This window comes from Mycothermus thermophilus (genome assembly GCF_041956435.1).
Source record: "Mycothermus thermophilus strain CBS 625.91 unplaced genomic scaffold VTJ04scaffold_8, whole genome shotgun sequence".
Taxonomy (NCBI): Eukaryota; Fungi; Ascomycota; class Sordariomycetes; order Sordariales; family Chaetomiaceae; genus Mycothermus; species Mycothermus thermophilus.
This window is the reverse complement of record NW_027191434.1, coordinates 515,404-529,558: the sequence shown is the minus strand read 5'-3', so window position 1 is coordinate 529,558 and position 14,155 is coordinate 515,404. Positions and strand designations below refer to the sequence as shown.

The 14,155-nt window shown below is 56.7% G+C and overlaps 7 protein-coding genes across 7 annotated transcripts; 2 read left to right on the top strand and 5 right to left on the bottom strand.

Annotated features, from left to right (window-relative positions):
- Positions 1 to 373: 373 nt before the first annotated feature.
- VTJ04DRAFT_10687 (uncharacterized protein) lies at positions 374 to 2,225 on the bottom strand (the record flags this gene model as incomplete). The annotated part of the gene is made up of 2 exons (XM_069358453.1): positions 374 to 1,868; positions 1,996 to 2,225. 2 exons carry the CDS (start codon positions 2,223 to 2,225, stop codon positions 374 to 376), a joined length of 1,725 nt encoding a protein of 574 aa, XP_069214016.1.
- A 1,133-nt stretch (positions 2,226 to 3,358) lies between these two features.
- On the bottom strand, positions 3,359 to 5,179 carry VTJ04DRAFT_10686 (uncharacterized protein; the record flags this gene model as incomplete). Its single annotated transcript, XM_069358452.1, has 5 exons — positions 3,359 to 3,976; positions 4,039 to 4,743; positions 4,829 to 4,908; positions 4,974 to 5,029; positions 5,121 to 5,179. 5 exons carry the CDS (start codon positions 5,177 to 5,179, stop codon positions 3,359 to 3,361), a joined length of 1,518 nt encoding a protein of 505 aa, XP_069214015.1.
- A 901-nt stretch (positions 5,180 to 6,080) lies between these two features.
- On the bottom strand, positions 6,081 to 8,927 carry VTJ04DRAFT_10685 (uncharacterized protein; the record flags this gene model as incomplete). Its single annotated transcript, XM_069358451.1, has 2 exons — positions 6,081 to 8,809; positions 8,861 to 8,927. 2 exons carry the CDS (start codon positions 8,925 to 8,927, stop codon positions 6,081 to 6,083), a joined length of 2,796 nt encoding a protein of 931 aa, XP_069214014.1.
- A 308-nt stretch (positions 8,928 to 9,235) lies between these two features.
- Positions 9,236 to 9,789, top strand: VTJ04DRAFT_10684 (uncharacterized protein; the record flags this gene model as incomplete). Its single annotated transcript, XM_069358450.1, has 3 exons — positions 9,236 to 9,259; positions 9,333 to 9,411; positions 9,473 to 9,789. The coding sequence occupies 3 exons, from the start codon at positions 9,236 to 9,238 to the stop codon at positions 9,787 to 9,789; spliced, it is 420 nt and encodes a 139-aa protein (XP_069214013.1).
- An 837-nt stretch (positions 9,790 to 10,626) lies between these two features.
- On the top strand, positions 10,627 to 11,208 carry VTJ04DRAFT_10683 (uncharacterized protein; the record flags this gene model as incomplete). The annotated part of the gene is made up of 3 exons (XM_069358449.1): positions 10,627 to 10,652; positions 10,737 to 10,803; positions 10,981 to 11,208. The coding sequence occupies 3 exons, from the start codon at positions 10,627 to 10,629 to the stop codon at positions 11,206 to 11,208; spliced, it is 321 nt and encodes a 106-aa protein (XP_069214012.1).
- Positions 11,209 to 11,251: 43 nt separating this feature from the next.
- On the bottom strand, positions 11,252 to 11,482 carry VTJ04DRAFT_10682 (uncharacterized protein; the record flags this gene model as incomplete). The annotated part of the gene is made up of 1 exon (XM_069358448.1): positions 11,252 to 11,482. One exon carries the CDS (start codon positions 11,480 to 11,482, stop codon positions 11,252 to 11,254), a length of 231 nt encoding a protein of 76 aa, XP_069214011.1.
- Positions 11,483 to 11,626: 144 nt separating this feature from the next.
- VTJ04DRAFT_10681 (uncharacterized protein) lies at positions 11,627 to 13,359 on the bottom strand (the record flags this gene model as incomplete). The annotated part of the gene is made up of 8 exons (XM_069358447.1): positions 11,627 to 11,929; positions 11,987 to 12,411; positions 12,465 to 12,516; positions 12,580 to 12,720; positions 12,782 to 12,875; positions 12,934 to 12,941; positions 13,051 to 13,103; positions 13,167 to 13,359. 8 exons carry the CDS (start codon positions 13,357 to 13,359, stop codon positions 11,627 to 11,629), a joined length of 1,269 nt encoding a protein of 422 aa, XP_069214010.1.
- Between the last annotated feature and the right edge of the window lie 796 nt (positions 13,360 to 14,155).

Below are 14,155 nucleotides of genomic sequence, written 5' to 3'. Positions count from 1 at the left end.
TACCTGAGGTAATAGATGCCCCCAAAAGTCCAAGGAACAACGAGAAAGCTCTAATCGGTACGAGCTCACTATCACCACCAACAACAAACCATTACTCACATCGCCAAGTATGTACATCCATTCCGATGCCCCGACGCCGAAGACGTCTTTTTTTTTCATGTCTAGATACCTAATTAAACTAACTCTATAACAATCTACAAACATCATGAGAAAAATAGAGAGCCAAAGCAACCATACGTGTCAACAATCCCCATCTTCTCATCTCCCCAGCTCATCTCATCTCAGCTCAGCCGAGTCACTGGACCTCTCCCCCTTTCCAACCTCCAACCTGCTACCTTTCTCCCATCCCATCCCATCCCATCTTATTTCCCTCTCAATGAACATGCCCAACTTCCCCCTTCACCAACACGCTCTGACACTTTTTCAAAATCGCCGCCTGCCTGGCCACCTCCGCCAGCCGTCCAATCACCTGCTTATTCCCATCCACAAACCCGTAGAGGGCATACGGAATACCCACCTCGTTACAAAACTCCTGCACCAACCGTTGCGTCTTCCTCAAATTATGCCTCGGAATCCGCGGAAACAGGTGGTGAATCGCCTGGAACTGCAGGCCACCGTGAAAGAAATCCAGCCAGGCGGGACAGTCCACGTCCATGGTCGTCCGCAACATCTTCTGCGGGAACGACTCATCCACGCCCAAATCGGCCGTCGACATGGCAAAGTGCGACAGCGTGATCTGCACGTGCACGGGCGTCGTGACGAGGTGGCTGACGATGAGGAAGAGGAAGCGGTTCCAGTTGGTGTCGATGCTCCGATACAAAATCCCGTAGCCGAACCAGCTCCAGAAAAAGACGTGGCCCGCAATCTCGAGCCAGCGGTGCCACGCCGCGATGCCCTTGCGCGGACCCTGGCCCGTGAGCAGGAACGCCCACGACAGCCGGTAGAGGTTAAACCGCCCGAACAGCAAGATCACATAATACAGGTGGTGCTGGAGGCGGATGAAGAACTGCGCCGCCTTGTCGTAGGGCATCAGGCGCTCGTAGTAGGTCGAGAACAGCCCGCCCAAGAACCGGTGCGAGATGGCGAAGAAGGGCATGTGCTCAATGTCCGGGTCGTGCTCGGGCGAGTTGGTAACGATGTGGTGCACGTTGTGGTTGTGCTTCCACCAGCCCAGCGACAGGCCGCCCAGGAAATCGGCAATCACGATGCCGATGACCGTGTCGATTTGGAAGTTGTGCGTGATGCCCATGTGCCCGGCGTCGTGCGCCGAGAAGACGAGCTGGTGCCAGAAGCAACCCAGGAAGAACGCGCTGGTGATATACCACTTCCAGCGCAGGAAGAGGAGCATGAGGCCGAAGAAGAGGGCGTAGCGCGTCGCTTCGACGGCGTAGGCCCAGTAATTGCACCGGTACAGGCCCTCGTCGATGATGCGCTGGTTGAGCTGGCGGTATTTTTCGACGATGGTGTCTTGGGTGGCCGGATCGAGAGGGGGGTATTTGGCGAGATCGAGCTTGATCTCCTTGCGGGTGAGGATGTCGAGATGGGCCATGCCGTCTTTGGGGCCGGTGGCCTCGTCATCGACAGATGACAGCGAGGTGGTGGAACCGGACCGGGTGCCGCGGTTCCGGAGGCCCGAATCGGGAGTGTCAAAGATGGGAGAGGGAGAGCGCGAGGTTGTGCCGCTAGAGACCTCTTCCTGCTGGACGACTAGGTTGGGGTTGAACTCTTCTTCGGTCTCTTCCTCGCCTTCTGGCACTCTGGGTCTGAACCGCCCGCCCTGGATGGGAGGCAGGAAGTTCTTCCACCGGCCCTCGATCCTCCCAATGCGGTACCTCTCCATGATGCGCTTCGCCTCGGGGGAGTGAAGTCTGGATTCTGGTTAGCAAATATTCGCATCTTCACACCTGACACCAACACTTTCCTCACACCATCACCACCCTCCCAGAGACCATACCAGACCGAAGTAAAACAGAAACAAGAAAAAAACAAACTCACCCATTAACCTCATCCGTCGCATCCCTCCCCACCATATGCATAATCGCCTTATCACCGCCCGGGTGATACTTCCTCCAGCCGTCGGCCTTGATGACGTACTGGTCCAGAATGAAGATTGACCTGCCCTCGGCGATGAGAGCCTCAATCTCGCGGCGTGTCATGATGGGGTATGTGCGGCCATTCTTGGCGGTGCCCCCGTCAGGGGGCGAGCTTGTTGTTGGCCCGGCCATTGCTGACAGCAGTGGTTGTGATGGCGTGGTGTGGTGTTGTTTGGTGGGTGAGTGAGAGGTGTTGGGCCTGCTTCGACGATGCGGTAAAGTCGGTGGTCCCCAAACCCTTTTCACCCAGCTCTGTGTCGACGTAGATGTCGGCAGTGATGAGGATGGTGGTGGTGGTGGTGAGCTGTCCTGTCAGGAATGTGGAATCCAATGGGGATGAGCTGACACCCAAAGCTTCCGTCCCTCACTAAAGTGAAATCGACCGACAAGAAAACCCCAGGAAAACTCCCAGGTCCCAATCCCCTCTCAAAACAGCGCGTCAAATCCCCCGTAAAGGTACCAGGTAAACACTCCGAGTATCCCGTCCAGCGAGGAAAAACAAAAAAAGGAGCGAACCCGGCAGTCAAAGATGGAGGAGATTTTTGTTGAGGATTTCAGATGCCAGCAAAAAAAAGACAGACAAGACAGACAGATAATCAGATCAGATGCACAAAAAGGGGAGGCCAAACTGGGAATGAGCCAAGCCAAGCTCCCCCCAAGATCAATCTGGAAGCGATGCCAAGCAAAAGCCACACCGCATCCCGCGGCCCTGGAGTCTGGAACAAACGGGCCGTTGGCCCACATTTCCCACCTCACCCCCTCGCCAACCGGGGTAAGCTTCCAGCTTGTGTGGTTCGATTTTCAACCTCCTATAAGTATATCGACTCGGTAGCTCGATGTACCCCAGCATACCAGGGAGATTCCGGGAAACTGGGTGCATTGGGTTGAGGAATGTGCTTGACGTGCATACGAGGTGATACTTCATAAATCGTCGTGTAAACAAACCATTGAGTAGAGGTCAAGTACGGAGTAATTGAAGGTGGGACGAACTTCCAAGCACTTCCCGTTCATCTCAACACCCACCTCTTACTCCAAAAATCCCTGACTCGAGATGAGCGACCTAACCACCTACTGCAGTAACATCACCAATCCCTAGGACGCATCAATTCAGGGTCTGTTGCAACCAGCTCGGCAACTAACAATCAACCTGCCTTGAATGTGTGTGTGTTGCATGCGTGTTGTTAAAGTACAAGTTACACCCCACCCAACACCACCCCTCCATAAGCTATCCTATCACCCCTCATTCCAGTTACCCAACCACCCACTCAGAAGTGGATAGCCCTCGAATACGTCGCCATGGCCGCCTCCTTGAACGCCTCCGCGAGCGTCGGGTGCGCGTGGCAGGTGCGCGCGATATCCTCGCTGCTAGCACCATACTCGAGCGCCAGCGTGCCCTCGGCAATCATCTCGCCCGCGTTGGGGCCGATGATGTGAACACCCAACAACCGATCCGTCTCGGCGTCCGCCAGCATCTTGACCATGCCCTCGGTATCCAAGTTCGTCTTGGCGCGCGAGTTGGCGCTGAACGGGAACGTGCCCACCTTGTACTGGACGCCCGCCTTCTTGAGGTCCTGCTCCGACTGCCCCACCCACGCCACCTCGGGGAACGTGTACATGACGGCGGGGATGCAGCCGTAGTTGACGTGGCCGTGGCCGTGCTTGATGTACTCGATGGCGGCAACCGCCTCCTCCTCGGCCTTGTGCGCGAGCATCGGGCCGAACGTCACGTCGCCAACGCAGCGGATGTGCGGGAGCTTGGTGCGGTACTGCGAGTCGATGATGACGCGGCCGCGCTCGTCGAGCTCGAGGCCGATGTTCTCGAGGCCGAGGCCCTTGGTGTACGGGCGGCGGCCGATGGCGACGAGGACGACGTTGGCTTCGAGCTGGAACGGGGGTTGTCAGCTGGTGCTCGTGTCTAGTTGGTCAACGTCCGGGTCAAACTCACCGTCTCTTCCTTGCCACCCTTGGCCGACTCAACCTTGACGGTGACGCCGCCGTCCTTCTTCTCGCCGCTCAGGACCTTGGTGCCCGTCTTGAAGTTGATGCCCTGCTTCTTGAGGATCTTTTGGATGTTCTTGGCAATCTCGGTGTCCATGCCGGGGCCGCCAATCTGGTCCAGATACTCCACCACCGTCACCTCGGACCCGAGACGCGACCACACCGACGCCATCTCGAGACCAATGATGCCACCACCAATCACCAAAAACTTCTTGGGCACCTCCTGGAGGGAGATAGCGCCCGTGCTGCTGATGATGGTCTTCTCATCAATCTCCAGCCCCGGGAACGGGGTGACCTCGGAACCCGTGGCGATCAGGATGTTCTTGCCGGCAACGGTGGTCTCTCCGCCATCGTTGAGCGCGACCTTGATGGTGTGGGGGTCGACGAACGAGCCGGTGCCCTTGAGATACTCGACGCCGTTCTTCTTGAAGAGGAACTCGATGCCCTTGGTCAGGCCCTCGACCGACTGCTCCTTGGCCTTCATGAGCTGCTTCAGGTTGAGCTTGACGTCACCGACCTCGATGCCGCGATGCTTCGTGTCGTGCAGGATCTGGTGGTACAGGTGCGAGTTGTTGAGCAGCGATTTTGAGGGGATGCAGCCGACGTTGAGACACGTCCCGCCGAGGGTGCCGCGCTTCTCGATACATGTGACCTGTCGAGGAATAATAACAATGTTGGTCAGCCATTGTCTGGAGATATTCCCTGGCCCGCCGCAAATTATGCTGTTCGTCTCGTACCTTCATGCCCTCCTGGCCAGCCTTGATGGCAGCGACGTAGCCGGCGACACCGCCGCCGATGATGACGAGGTCCCTGGCGTCTGTATCGAGGAAACCAAAGTCAACAGCCACCCTCACAACATCCTCCACCAGTAATTTTACTCACCAGCCTCGGTGGCATATGTCCGGCGCCATCGCGCGGCGTTGACGACTGTGGGTAGGCTTATCCGAGAACTGTCAGCTTTCTTTCGAGCGCCATTTTCGCAGGGGCAGAAACAAGCCCAAGCAGTGAGGAAATTGAGGCAGCATTTACCGTGAGGGCTGGAAGGCAGACTTGACCGCGACGCGGCCTATTAGTCTCTGCGACAGCATCTTGGGTTGGGGACTGGTTGTGACTGAGGTTGCGGTTGCGGATGTCGCGGGCTGTGAAAGTCGAAACGAAGGAGGGGCGGTAATAAAAAGGCAAGAAAGTAAGCAGGGGTGGTGCAAAGAAACCCTTCTTGTTTCCTCGCAGTCGTTACTGTAACCCGATCGGTTCGTTCAAAACCACCAACCAAACTTCTGGTCGGTCCAAGTTGAGTTTGGTGACAGGTGGGTGTTGTTGTGTTTTTGTTGGGGTCGGGTTGCGGAAATGGAGAACTTGAAGTGAGCTGGCGGTCGGGTGCAGCAACAAGCAGCAGCACCAAGTCGCGGAGGCGGCGCCGTGCTGGAGAAAAAAGCAAGCCAAGTCCCGTCCAACCGGGGCCCGGGACCCCGGATTGGCCAGGGGCAAACACCTGGAATCTTTTTTCCCACAGCTTGTTTTCGGCCTTGGAGAGATGAGGCGGGTCCCTGACAGTTGGACGGAGCCAGTCATTGGGCCCGCTAAAGCCGCCAAATCCCGCACGGCCGGGCCGGCCCCGTGACCAGTGAAGTTTCATCTCGGCCGGGCATCACGGGGTTGAGCCGGCGGGCGGCGATGCCATGATGATGGAGGCGCGCCCTTTTCATAGCTTTGTAATCCATCATCTTCGGACTCTCGCGCTCGCGTATTGATGTCCGAGTGCGAGGGATTAGTAAACAACAACTACGTATGTACCACAGTACACGATGCTTGAGTCAATCGAGAGACATCATCTCCCCCATGGGAGACTCAACCCGATATCGGGTCGCATCGAGATAACAACACCAAATTTCCGTGCTCCGTCTGTACCAGGGTCGGGTATCAAACCGTAGTAAACATTCCCCGGAAATCTCCGGAACGGACCTCAACCGCCTTATACTGCTATCTGTCTCATTCCAACCCCTCCGCCCTCGCCAACGACGCTTGCACCACCGCCTCAGCCATCATACACCCCTCCCTCAACCTCTTCGTCTCCTTCTTCCCGCCCGCCAAATCCGACTTCCTCACTACCTTCTTCAAGAAATACTGCAACCCCCGGGCCAGATCCGGCGCCGTGTCCGCCACGCCTCCAAACACCTTCGCAATCGCCTCCTCTCCCTTATTACTCTGCCCTCCCTCTTGCTGCTGCGGCTGACACAGCTCCAACAACGTCGTGACCAACATAATCTCGACAAAATCCCTCGTCTTCTTCTGCAGATACAACAAATTCAACCTCTTCAACACGCCCGTCAGGCTCAAACTCCCCGCGGCAACCAGCGTGCCAAACATCTTGGCCGTGTTGACAATCTTCCTCATCCCCTCCACCGGATCCTCCTCTTCCTCCTCCTCCAATCCCCCCTCATCATCGTCATCATCCAACCCCCTTTCCCCCATGCGCGCAAACATCTTCCACAGCCCCGCCTGAAACGCCCACCTTACCTCGCGGTACTCGGCGCACGCACGCTTCGCCACGAGCGTGTAGTAGGGATTGTAGTGCTGCTCGGCCGCGACGCAGCGCATGAGCACGGTGGGGATCTCACGCTGGCGCTCCTTGTTGAGCCGGAGCTTGAGGATCCGGTGGAACGCGTCCTGGTAGTCGAGCGCCGACATGACGCTCACAAAAATCGACCGCCGCACGTCTGTGTTCATGCCCTGCTCGCGCGCGAGCTCGGCGAGGTCCGGCCCGTTGGTGAAGGAGAGGTCGCCCAGGGCGATGCTTCCGTCCGAGTCGCTGTCGTCCGACTCATCGTTTTTGGCTGTAGAATTTTGCGCTTTGTCATCGGCCGACCGGCCCGCCCAGCTGGCGCCGACGAGCCACCATTTCCCCTTCTTGTCGGCGTCCTGGATGTCTTTGAGGCCCATGCGCATCGGTTCCGAGGATTTGATGGATTTGGCCTTGAGCTGGCCCAGGAGTTTCTTCATGCGCGTGATGTGTTCGGCGACGAGCGCCGAGGCGCCCACGCCGGCCTTGAGCTTGTTGTTTTTGAGATCCGTAATGGTGTCGATCATGAAGCGCGTCCTGACCGAAAGCTTCTTCTCGCCGCCCACCTTGGCCACCGCCGGCGGGATCAGAGCGACGATGTCCTTGAGCGCCATCGGGTCATCCTGCCTCAGCGTCGGACCGCACATGCGCACGATCCGGAGCAAAAGCTCGGCGTTGAGCTCCGACAGATCGTCCAGCAGCATGCGGATGTAGTCAAACACCAAGTTGGGACCGATGAGCTGGAAGGTGTAGAGCTGGGAGATGAAGGTGATGAGGTTGGATGTCTGTTTGGGCACATCCGGGCGTTCCTGCGCAATAGCCTTGGCTTCTTCGTAGAACTTTTGGAACCGCTCGACCGTCTCTTGGACCAGCTGTCCGCCAAAGTCGGTGCCGAGGGTCATGTAGGCCGCCGTGGCGAACCCGGCTGAGAGGATGAGGAGGGTGTCGGGCAAGGTCGTGGAGTCGCAGACCTGGATGAGCAACAGGTCGACCAGCGCCGAGGTGACGTGTTGTCGGGGATTCTCCCGGTAGAGCTTCTCGACCTCGCCCACGATGGTGAGAAGGTTGGCCTCGGTGATTCTGTTGACCAGACCCTGCGTCTGACGGCGGACGCGGGCAGCCAGTTCGGAATCGGAGCCTGTGTCTTTGCGTAGAGAGGGAGGGACATATTTTGCGATGCGTCCCGTGGTCGGCGCCACGTAGGGATTCTCGCGAACACGCTTTTGTGGGGGCTCTTCCTCGACGCCCTCGCCGTCCGAGTCAAATCCTTCAAAGCCATCCCCATCGACATCTTGGCTCTCCCCATCCATGTCCTCCTCCTCCCCATCATCATCCTCATCATCCTCAAACCCATCCTCCGACCCAAAGTCGTCCATTTCCTCATCCGACCCACCCTCCTCTTCCGACTCTTCAACCTCCTTCCCCTTCTTTTGTGCTTTACTCGCCTTACCCGCCTTTTTCTCCGCCTCCGCCTCCGCCTTCCTCCTCTTCTGCGCAAGCCACTCGTCCGCCTCGGCTTTTCTTTTCCTCTTCTCTTCGCTGCCCCCAGTTATGCTGTCCAGGCCCTCCAACAGATCCGCCAACCCGTCCTCCTTGAACGATTTCGGCAGATTCTTGCGGCCGCGCAGGCCGAGCTTCCTTTCGTATTCTGCAATCTCGGCGTCGTCTTTGGCCAGTTTTTCTTTAACCGCCTTCGGGATTTTGCGCGGGGGTGGCGCGTCGTCGGGGGAGTCGGCGTCGTTGTCAGAGGAGCCGGGCTCATCACCGTCGTCGTCGTCGTCAGAGCCCTCGTCGAGGATGCCGTCGGAGAGCATGTCCTCATCCTCCTCCTCGTCGTCATCTTCGACATCGTCCCTGCCGAAGTCTTCAAAGTCGTCGAGGCTTTCATCTTCTTCGTCTTCCGGTTCGGGCCGCCGTTTCTTGGGTGAGGGTTTCTCTTTTATTGTGGAGTGATCGCCATTGGTTTTCTTCTCGGCTGGCGGCTTGCCGGCTGGTTTTGACTTCAACGGAGAGCTTTTGGACGGCGGTTCGCTGTGGTGCTGTTGCCGCGCGGCACCGCTGCGGGCGACTCTCGCTTGTTGTCTTTCGGCCTTTCGACGTTCTTTCCTCGAGAGCACCTGGGTGTTTGCGCCAGGGCGTTTCGCGCCGGGTTTGGGATCTGTTTTCGTGTAAGCTCTGGTTCCTCGACGACGGCGTGGTCGGGTGTCACCTGCGACACCCAGCTCCTTCAGCAGGTGCTGTGGGAGGGTGGGCTTTTTGATGCCGGGTGGAGGCATAATTGGTCTGTGTCGTGTCTGGAGACAGGCACTCTGGCCTTGGGCTGGTATGTTTTGGGGTTGTCGATTTGAAGTTGGAAGTTGATGTTGATGGACATGGACTTGTCCATAACTTTTTGTTATCGATAAGGATAGTCCGACGGATCCAATGCACCTCCCCACACCTTCAGCGGGTTAGTGGGTCCATCTCACATGGGTCTGACAGAGAACCAAGCTCACCTCAACGTCAACCTCATCCCACCCTAGTTTCACTCTCGCCATCTCTCACCTCTCCAAGCCCAGCTCCTCTTCACCAAATTGGAGTCAAAATGGGCGTCCTCACCCACGATGAGGTCCGTCATCCCCCTCTCTCCCCCTCATCTCAACCCCCCTCAACCTAACCTCACTAACCTATCCCTCCACCAGTTCTTCACCCGCCTAACCGACCTCTTCACCGGGCCCAAAACCAAAGGCCACGGCTCCATCTTCCTCACCCAAAAACGCCGTAAGCATCACCCACCTACCACCCCTCCTCCCTCCATACACACAACTAACCAAACACCCAGTAACCTACGGCCAAAACCAACCACAACAAGAACAACCACCATCATCACCATCAGATCCCTCATCATCATCAGATCCAACAACAACAACCCCACAAAAACCCTACCCCATCCTCATCCGCGCCACCAACGGCAAAGGCAAGTCCGACCGCGCCTCCAAAGTGAAACTCTCCACGGTCGTCCAGCCGGGCGAGATCGAGGCGTTTTACGCCCGGTACGCCGAGGTGTGCAAGGCGGGGATGAGCGCGTTGAAGCCGAGGGATCGGACCAAGAGGAAGGCTAAGGCGAGGAAGAAGAAGGGCGGTGCCGCTGCTTCGTGAAGTTTGATTGATGGAGGAGGGTGGTTTGTGTATGTGTGGTTTGGGTTGTTGGGCTGCTGGGTGGGTGTGGATGAGGAGGGATGACTTAGCTGAGTGAGGGAGGGCTAGATGGTGGAATGAAGTTGATGATAAGGGGAGGGTTATTATCCCCAGGCCAAATGGCGCTAGAATTGCCACCTCTGGGGGTGGTTAGACGGGCGTGTGTGGTTTGAAACCAACGACACCAACAAATAAATCCACGCAACGAGTGGAAAGATGCAGGACAACCCAGACATCGCTCAACAAGAGAGTCACGCTCTGAGAGAGAATGATAGATATCTAGCTGCCTGTCTCGCCAAAGTATAAACTCAATTCAACCCGGGAGTTAGTTCGTTGACGCACGCTATCATTAGACTGCGTGACGACCACAACGACCATGACAACCATGACAACCATGACAACCATGACAACCATGACAACCATGACAACCAGAACGAGGATGATGACCATAACGACCACGTCCAAATCCATGTCAAGACCGTGCTAGGGACACACATTAAAGACCAACCGGGTAGCCTCTGAGTATACGCCTCTCACGAACAAATCTCACTGCTACTTATCTGCCGTTCTTCCCACCACCATCACCACCATCACCACCACCACCACCAACACTACTACTACTACTACTACGACCACCATCACCTATCGCCACCATCACCACAGCAACAGCAGCAGAAAGAGTCACATACCTACCTACTGACCGGCAGCCGTACCGATGAACCGAATCGATAAATAACAAGTTAGAACCCGAAACCGTACCAGCGCCGTAGGCAGGTAGGTCATCGAGACTTCAACAAAATGGACGGGTACCAACCTGACCCAAGGTAACTCACTACCAACATCACCTCCTTTGTCATTCAAAACCATGGATGGAATGACGCGCCAACTCCTCAGGACTAACAACTCAGGCTCCCTCTGCTGACCAACACCAGCCAGGACCAACACCAACACCAGTACCACAGGAGGATAAGTAAGGTAGGTACCTGGTAGTGGGTACAATACCTAGGACTTCCACATTCCGACAATACATTCTAAATCCACGGCCTAGAAGCAGACACAAACAACAAATCAAGCAACCACAATCCACAAGACAAGACAACCTGACCTAGGAATCCATATTCTAAATCAGTACTCTCTTGTTGTTGTGCCCAGTGTTCCTGTTCCCCCAAGGCCCAGCCAAGCCAACCCAGGAAAAACAAACACACCAAACTTTTGTCGTACTTGCCGAGTTGCCAAGTTCTCGAGTCCAGGTGGTACCTAAGCAGCCAAAGTCCAGAGAATCCCCGAGACACACACACGCACTTATGCCTGCCTCTCCTTTGTATTAAAAGTCAGGCTTTGAAGAAGCAATCTTTTTGCATCCCCTTTCCCGAATCATAAAAAACACCACAACCCGAAGCCGCCCAGGGCTTTTTCATTTTTCCTATTCTTTTCGGGGCCTTCTTTTCTCCCAGCGGATTCTGAGTGGAAGAAATCGAGGCCGACGACCTGGTAGAAGAAAGAAACTCCTGTGCTGGGATGAGGGCGAAACAGATGGTGAAAACAAGGAAACTTTCCCCGCGCGTCGGCGATAGAAACTCAAGACAGTAGGAAAAAAACCACAACTACTAAAAAGAGTCCCCTTTCCCCCAACTAAATCCCCAAACTTTTTCATGCCGCCGAGATTGACGCATGATGACGCGAGTCGTCAAGGGTCGAAAGAAATCTGCGCGGGCGACCGGTCGGTTGGACGCCGCCTCAACTCGCCGCGATGCCTCGTCCTCGACGAGAAACCTCAGCCGTCAAACCCATTTCCCTCTCACATGATCTGGTCCTGGGTGATCCCGCCGTGGTTGTCCGTTTCCATGTTGTCGCCGCCGCCGGTCTGACCAGGGCCCTGTTGGTTGAGGTACTTGGCGTAGCTCAGCTGCAGAGGACGACCACCGTACTGGTAGCCCTGGAACTTCGCAATGGCAGTCTCGGCCGTGTCGGCGTTGTCGAACCGGACGACACCGGAACCGCGAGAGCGACCGCTTGGCTCATACTGGATCTCGGCTTGCTCGACCTTGCCAATCGTAGTGAACAGCTCGACCAAGTCCTCATTGCTCGTCGACCAAGGAAGCTATGCGACGTCAGCGTGATGGAAACACGAAACGACACAGCATCAAGAACGACTTACGTTGCGGACGTAGATAGTCTCGTTCTTCTCGAGACCAGCAGTGACACCGTCGGTGAACGGGTTGGGAGGCACGGCCTGGTGGTGGCCGCCATCGAAGCCGCCAGGGCCGCCGCCGTACCCACCACGACCGAAGCCACCGCCGAAGCCACCACGGCCAGGACCGCCAAATCCGCCGCGACCGTAGCCGCCGAAACCGCCACGGCCACCAAAGCCACCACGGCCGCCACCAAAGCCGCCGCCAAAGCCAGGGTTGGCGAAGCGGTCCTCGCGAACCTCGAGCATGCGGCCCTGCCACTCGTAACCGTTGAACTGCTGGATGGCGTTGCGAGCGTCCTCGGGGGACTCGAACACGACAATGCCGGATCCCTTAGGGCGGCCATCAGGGCCGGTGTGAACATCGGCGCGAATAACGCCGCCGACACGAGCTGCATGAGTTAGCAATGGGCAACATCACTGCTTCGATCGCAGCGATACTTACCAGCCTGGCGGAAGAGATCCTTCAGATCCTGCCAGCCGACATTGAAGGGCAGCTAATTCGCACGTCAACAACAACTGTGTCGATGTTCAAGTCGAAAGGAAGGGGGATCACAAACATTGGCGACATAGATCTGACGGCCTGGGGCGCCGCCCATGGCCGGGTTGAAACCGCCACCGTAGGGAGCACCCACGGGGCCGCCGTAACCGCCACGAGGGACGCCGCCCGGAGGACCAAAGCGAGGCTCGGCCTCACGATCCTGTGTCGTGTCAATATGGTATTCAAACAGCTGTCAAGCGTTGGTCGATCAGATATCTCACCTCGCGGACGTAGATGAGGCGGCCCATCAAGTTCTGGTTGCTGAGTGTAGCAACGGCATTTTGAGCCTGCTCCCTAGTGGCATACTCCACAATACTAGAAGCAAAAAAAGTCAGCAAGGTCGTCGGAGTCGAGCGGAGACGCAAAAACTTACCCGCATCCCTAAATTCACCTCGGACATCGGTCCCAACCCGTCAATCCAACAATCCATCAAGAACCAAGAGCAGAGAAACCACAAAAAGAACCAGTGCCATCACTCGTAGGCGCCCACCTTCGACATTCCATTGGGAAGCAGCAGCACATCGGCGTAGAGGACCTCTCCAGCTGACAGAGAGAAAGAGCGTCAGCAAACCATAACCCCAATCAATCCGTCACCCAATAACGCACCCTGCCGCATGAAGTCCTTCAGGTGGTGCCACTTGACATCGTATGACAGGTTGCCGACGTAGACGCGGCGGTCCTGCTGCGACGTCTCGCGAATGTTGTTCATGGTGAAGGGTCGGTGTTCTTCGTAGGGACGAGCGGGAGGCGCGTTGTATGCTTGACCTGTTCCAGCGGCAGCTTGGCCTTGGCCAGTCATAGGAGAGCGACTTCTTCTCCGGGGTTGGCTCCGCGAGCGATCGCGGGGCGAATACGACCGACGGTTGTTAGGGCTTCTTGAGCGACCTCTGCGAGGAGAACGCGACCTCTCACGCTGTCGCGGGTCAGCAGGTGGTTGTGTCATATGGTGGTTGTATTAAGTAGAAACAAAAAAAGAGAGGGAGGGAAAAAATCGTGGTTCGAGGTCGCAATGCGGATTGCCCTGTGATGGCGTGCCTGTGACAGCTGTGACAGCTCGAGGAACCGATCAAGCTCGCGGCGGCGCCTACAGCGGCGGCGGGGACCGATCCACAAGCGTCGAGGGGCGAAGGTGGATACCGATGGGATTGACCCCAGCGGACGACGCGGCCCTTGGCTAGCTAGCTGGGTATTAAAAGCACGGCCCACATCGGACCAGAGCTGTCGGCGCGGGGAGAAGGAAGTCGACACTTAGGGAGAGACGATGGCGAAATCTCGAGCATGCGGCGAATGATTCGACGGCGTCGAAGAAATCGCAAAAGAACGCGACTAAGAAAGAAAGCGACTTACCGAGCGATAATTGTCACCCGAATCGGCTGTTGGTGGAAAAGGATGTTAGAAGCCGGGAAACAATCGAAGGAATCAAAAAGTGGGAGGAAGAAAAAGAAAAATTGGGATAACGGTCGAAGGGTCGGGTGGTGAGGTGGAGGAGGGAATGCGGGAGGAAGTGATTGAAGAAAGAGTGGCAATTTGAGGGACCTGACGGGAAGCAGGTCACACCTTTGGGGGGGTGCAGCGGGCGGGGGGGGGGAGGGGGG